Raw genomic sequence first — 6000 nt, forward strand, 5'->3', positions numbered from 1 at the left:
ACATGAATCTTCCTGGATGTCATACACAAGAGTCAAATTGACTACATCTGTGGAAGGAGATGGTGGAGAAGCTCGATATCATCAGTCAAAACAAGGCCAGGAGCTGACTGCAGAGCTGACCATTAATTGCTCATACACAAGTTCAAGTTGAAGCTAAAGACAATTAAAACAAGTCCACAAGAGCCAAACTACAACTTTGAATATATCTCACCTGAATTTAGAGGCCATCTCAAGAATAGATTTGACACATTGAACATTAGTGACCGAAGACCAGATGAGTTGTGGGATGACATCAAGAACATCATACATTAAAAGAACAAAGGATTCAGAAAAGAATAAAAGAAAAAAAATCCATGAAGAAAGCAAATGGTCATCAAAAAGACAGGAAAGGATGAAAAGACCAAAATGGATGTCAGAAGAGACTCTGAAACATGCTTTTGAATGGAGAGTAGCTAAAGCAAATGGAAGAAATGACAAGATGAAAGACCTGGATGGAAGATTTCAGAGAGCGACTGGAGAAGACCAAGTAAAATATTATGATGAAGTGTGCAAAGACCTGGAGTTGGAAAACCAAAAGGGAAGAATACGCTTAACATTTCTCAAGCTGAAAGAACTGAAGAAAAAATTCAAGCCTCAAGTTGCCACATTGAAGTAATTTATGGGCAAAATATTGAACGATGCAGGAAGCATCAAAAGAGGATGGAGGAATACACAGAGTCACTGTACCAAGAAGAATTGGTCGACATTCAGCCTTTTCAGGATGTAGCATATTACCCAGAACCAATGGTATTGAAGTAAGAATAAGAAGTCCAAGCTGCACTGATGGAATTGGTGAAAAACAAGGCTCCAGAAATTGATGGAACACCCATTGAAATATTTCAGCAAACAAATATAATGCTGAAAGCTCTCACTTTTCTATGCCAAGTGCTTTGGAAGACAGCTACCTGGCCAACTGACTGGAAGAGATCCATGTTTGTGCCCATTCCAAGAAAAGTGATCCAACAGAATGCGAAAATTATTAGACAGTATCATTAATATCAAACACAAGTTTTGCTGAAGGTAATTCAAGAATGGTTGCAGCATTACATCGACAGGGAACTGCCATAAATTCAGACTAGATTCAGAAGATGTGAAATGAGGTCTATCATTACTGATGTCAGATGAATCTGGGCTGGAAGCAGAGACTACCGGAAAGATGTTTACCTGTGTTTTACTGACTGTGTGTGGATTGTAACAAATTATGGAGAACATTGTGGAGAATGGGAATTCCAGAACACTTCATTGTGCTCGTGAGGAACCTGTACATAGATCAGGAGGCTGTCATTCAAACAGAACAAGGGGATATTTGAATGATTTAAAATCAAGAAAGGTGTGTGTCAGGGTTGTAACCTTTCACCATACTTATTCAATCCGCGTGTTGAGCAAATAATCCAAGAAGGTGGACTAGTGAAGAATGCAAGGTTAGAGGAAGACTCATTAACAACCTGTGATATGCAGATGACACAACCCTGCTTGCTGAAAGAGGACTAGGAGCACTTACTGATGAAGATTAGCGACTGCAGCCTTCAGAATGGACTATACCTCAACATAAAAGTCCTCACAACTGGACCAATAAGCAACGCCATGTTAAAGGGAAAAACGATTGAAGTTGTCAAGAATTTCATTTCACTTGGATCCACAATCAACATCCATGAAAACAGCAGTTAAGAAACCTAACTAGTATATTGCATTGGACAGATCTGTTGTAGAAGACCTCTTTTAAAGTGTTAAAAAGCAAAAATGTCACTCAGAGGATGAAAGTGCACTTGACCCTCCTGTATTTTCACTCTCACATGTGTGTGAGAACTGGCCAACGAATAAGGAGGACTGAAGAAGAGCCGATGCCTTTGAATTAGGATGTTGCTGAAGAATATCGAATGTACCATGGCCTGTCAGAAGAATGAACAAATCGTATCTGGGAAGAAGTACAACCAGAATGCTCCTTAGAAGGAAGAATGGTGAGACTTCATCTCACATACTTTAGGCATGTTCTCAGGAGGGACCAGTCCCTGGAGAAGGACATCCCGCTTATCAAAGTAGCAGGTCAGCAGGAAAGAGGAAGCCTCTCAACGAGACAGACTGGCACAGTGACTGCAGTAATGGACTCAGACCTAGCAATGGTAGTGGGGCTGGTGCAGGACAGGACAGTGTTTCATGGTGCTGTCCATGGGCGCGCTGTGAGTCAGAACTGACACTCTGCACCTAACAACAAGCACCATACTGTTATCCAATAAAACTCTTACTTAACACCATTTCTGGCACATAGTAGGTGCTGCATAAATGACAACTCTTTATACATACAGATATATGTTGTTGTTGTTGTTATATGCCGTCGAGTCAGGGCCCCAACTCATAGCAACCCCTCCTTGGGTTTCCGAGGCAGTATCACTGTGGAAGTAGGATTGCCCAACCTTCCTTCTGAGGAGTGGCTGGTGGGTTTGAACCGCCAGCCTTCTGGTTAGCAGTCAAGTGCCTTAGGCACTATGCTACCAGAGCTCCTTATGTATATATTTGTTGTTGTTGTTGTTGTTGTTTGCCATCGAGTCTGCCCCGACTCATAGCGACCCCTCCTTGGGTTTCCGAGGCAGTATCACTACAGAAGTAGGAATGCCCAACCTTCCTTCCGAGGAGTGGCTGGTGGGTTTGAACCGCCAGCCTTCTGGTTAGCAGTCAAGTGCCTTAGCCACAATGCTACCAGAGCTCCTTTATATATATATATGTATGTATGTATGTATATATATAGATTTAGATTTAGATGACGATTGCAACACGTAGCCCATAGTAGGTGTTCAATAAATGGGACCCCCTCCATGTCTGCTGGGCTTCGTATGGTGCCACGTGCACAGTAGGATCCCAGAACAGGAAAATGATCTGGAAAGACATTGGCACACAGTAGGTGTGCAAACCATGGGCTGTATTATCTGTAAAGTCCTGAGCCCAGTACCTGACACACAGTAGATGTCCAATAAATAGCCACTTTTATTTTTACTCTATAAAGTTGGAATGCTCCTTACAAGCAAGAATGGCCAGACTGTATCTCACCCACTTTGGTCGTGTGGTCAGAAGGGACCAGTCTCTGGAGAAGGATGTCAAGCTTAATAAAGCAGAGGGTCAGCGACAAAGGGGAGACCCTCAGTGAGGTGGATTGATGTGGTGGCTGCAGTGATGAGCTCAAGGATAGAAGGGATATAGTGGGGATGGCGCAGACCGGGCAGTGATTGAGCCTGTCGCCCATGAGGTTGCTGTGAGTTGGAACTGACTTGACGGCACCTGACAATGACTATAAAGCCCTTGGCATGATCATGGTCACACAGTAGGTATGCAAAACATGGGCATTATATAAAGCTCGTAGCATACTAGCTGATGGACAGGTGTTTAATAAATGGGGCTTAAATTGTTATTCTGTGAAGCCCTTGGTGTAATGCCTGGCACACAGTAGGTACCCAGTAAATGGGCTTTGATTGCTATTCTCCTGGCACAATGCTTGCACACAATAGGTATTCATTAAGTGTGTGTACTGTTACTCCATGAAGACCTTGACATCGTGCCTGGCATATAATAGCTGCAAAATAATTGAGACTTATAAATAGATAAATAATAAAGGAGGCTTTTACTGTTCCTCCCTTTGGCATGGCACTTGATACAAAGTAGTGCCTAGCACACAGTAGGTGTTTGATGCATAGATGTTTTTGCTGATACGCTATGAGGCCCTTGGCACACAGCAGGTACCTAATGGGGCTTTTACTGCTATTACGCTTTCCATGGTACCTGGACATGGTAGGACACAGTAGGTGCTCCATAGATAGGTGCTTTTACTGTTATTCTTGAAGCCTTTGGCATGATGCTTGCACATAGTAGGTGTTCAATAATTGGGAACTTTACTGCTGTTGCCCTTAGCATGGTACCTGACAAACAGTAGCATCTGACACTCCCACCCCACTGCTGTGGGGTCAATTCCAACTCACAGTGCCCCTAGAGAACAGAGTAGAACTGCCCCATAGGGTTTCCAAGGCTGTCAGTCTTCATGGAAGTGGACTGCCACCTCTTCCTCCCACAGAGCGCCTGGCTCATCCTTTTGGTTAGTGCTGAGCGCATAACCACTGTGCTGCCAGGCCTTCTTGCTTGACGCAGGTGGTGGTTAATACGTAGATGCTTTTAAAGTTACTCTTTAAGTCCTTGGCATGGTGTCTGTCACATAGTAGGTGCCCAATAAATGGAGCTTTTATGACTATTCCCCTTGTCATGCTGCCTGGCACATAGTAGGTGTAAGCTCCATGGGGATCCTGGAGGCCTCTGCCCAAGACCTACTGTGCGCCAGATAGGTGTGGCCCCATATGGTGAGTGCAGTGTTCTTGGCCAGCCCTCCCCACCCCATCTCCACCCATCCGTCCACTCGCACATCCCACCTTTGGTTACACCCTCCTCTTTTGGGTTCGACTTCTCTTTGGTTTGGTTCTGTTTTGTTTGTTATCATCTTCTTTTTTATTTTCTCTTTCCCATCTTTTGTTTCCCTACCCCCTTCCCCACCCACCCCGCCTCCTTCCCCCTCCCCCCACGTTCTCCCCCCTCCAATAGAACCGTCAGCCCCCCCTCAAGACGTTAAATGTGTCAGCACACGCTCCACGGCCATTTTGGTAAGTTGGCGCCCGCCGCCGCCGGAAACGCACAACGGGGCCCTGGTGGGCTACAGCGTCCGCTACCGACCGCTGGGCTCAGAGGACCCGGAACCCAAGGAGGTGAACGGCATCCCCCCGACCGCCACTCAGATCCTGCTAGAGGCGCTGGAGAAGTGGACCGAGTACCGCATCACCACCGTCGCGCACACAGAGGTGGGACCAGGGCCCGAGAGCTCGCCCGTGGTCGTCCGCACCGACGAGGACGGTAAGCACCAGCCCCGGCTGGCTTCCCCGCAGGCCCCAGCCTGGCCCCCGCTGCGGAGCCTTCCGTCTCTGGAAACCTGGGTCCAAAGGTGGAGCCACCGCCATGGGGAAGCAAGGAGGCCAGCAGCCTCCCCAGCAAACCGGGGTCTCCTTGGTCTTGCTTCTAGACCTTGTGGGCAGTCTTAGCCTTGAAGCGTTCTCTTCCCGGAGCCCAGCAGGTTAAGCTGGCGGGGTGGTATTTTGGTTAGATGGTGGAAACCGTGGAAGTGGGGTGTCAGAGACAGTGAACAGCCCCCACAACAAAATCACGGTTCCTAGGCCCCAGCTACACCTGGGTTTTAGACTTGGGATAACCCTAGGACTTGGAGTTTCCCCTGACCTAGAAAGGATGTGGACTGCATCTGGCTGGCGTGTGATTCCAGCACTGGCCCACTGCTGTGGTGTGAATACTCCCCACTGTGGCTGATTTCAAGCTAGAGAGCTTGAAGCTGGAAGCTTTGATGCCCTTTGGGCCAGGATGGTGGCAATCGCTGGGAGAAATGAAGCAAGCCAGCTCCCCAAAGAAACAGCCTCTTTCTTGGAAGCCTAGTTTGCTGTCTGAGCCATTGGCCTGGAAAGCCCTGTTGGCAGCCTTGTATCATGACCAGATGGGGGGAACCCTAGGCATGAGGACAGAATGAAGCAGCTTCCTCTCCATGCCAAGCCCGCAGGGTGGGGGGTGGGGGTCTGATCTCAGGGCAGTTGAGAAGGTCCCTCCAGTGTAGGGTGGGCAGCTGCCTGCTGGAGCGTGTAGGTGTGTGGAACTGGACTGTGTGAGTTCAAATCCCGGCTGTATCTCTGGGCCGTCTGTAAAATGGGGCTCCTGAGACCCTTTATCTGGTGAGGATGGACCTGTCAGTAGGCCTGGCTTTTAGAGCAGCAGCTGGGTGCTTAGGCAGGAAACTCTGGGCCGGCGACAGGCTCTGGGGGGAGGGCGTGCTCAGTTTCCCCATCTGTCATGGGATTAACTACCAGGGCCCCATCCGGGGGCTGTGGGAGGCGAGAAGGAGGCTCCAAGCTCTCGGTTAACCAGCGGCCACTT

At 47.9% G+C, this 6000-nt stretch overlaps 1 protein-coding gene across 1 annotated transcript in view; it reads left to right on the plus strand.

Annotated features, from left to right (window-relative positions):
- PTPRS (protein tyrosine phosphatase receptor type S) overlaps nucleotides 1–6000 on the plus strand; it is an 83190-nt gene that overhangs the window by 53522 nt on the left and 23668 nt on the right. Inside the window, exon 13 of the mRNA XM_042782767.1 lies at nucleotides 4615–4919. Within this exon, the coding sequence (XP_042638701.1) occupies nucleotides 4615–4919 (305 nt within the window). The remainder of the gene's footprint in view (nucleotides 1–4614; nucleotides 4920–6000) is intronic.

The sequence above is a fragment of the Orycteropus afer genome, unplaced genomic scaffold (assembly GCF_000298275.1).
Source record: "Orycteropus afer afer isolate SDZICR_OR568_19922 unplaced genomic scaffold, OryAfe1.0 scaffold00461, whole genome shotgun sequence".
Taxonomy (NCBI): domain Eukaryota; kingdom Metazoa; phylum Chordata; class Mammalia; order Tubulidentata; family Orycteropodidae; genus Orycteropus; species Orycteropus afer.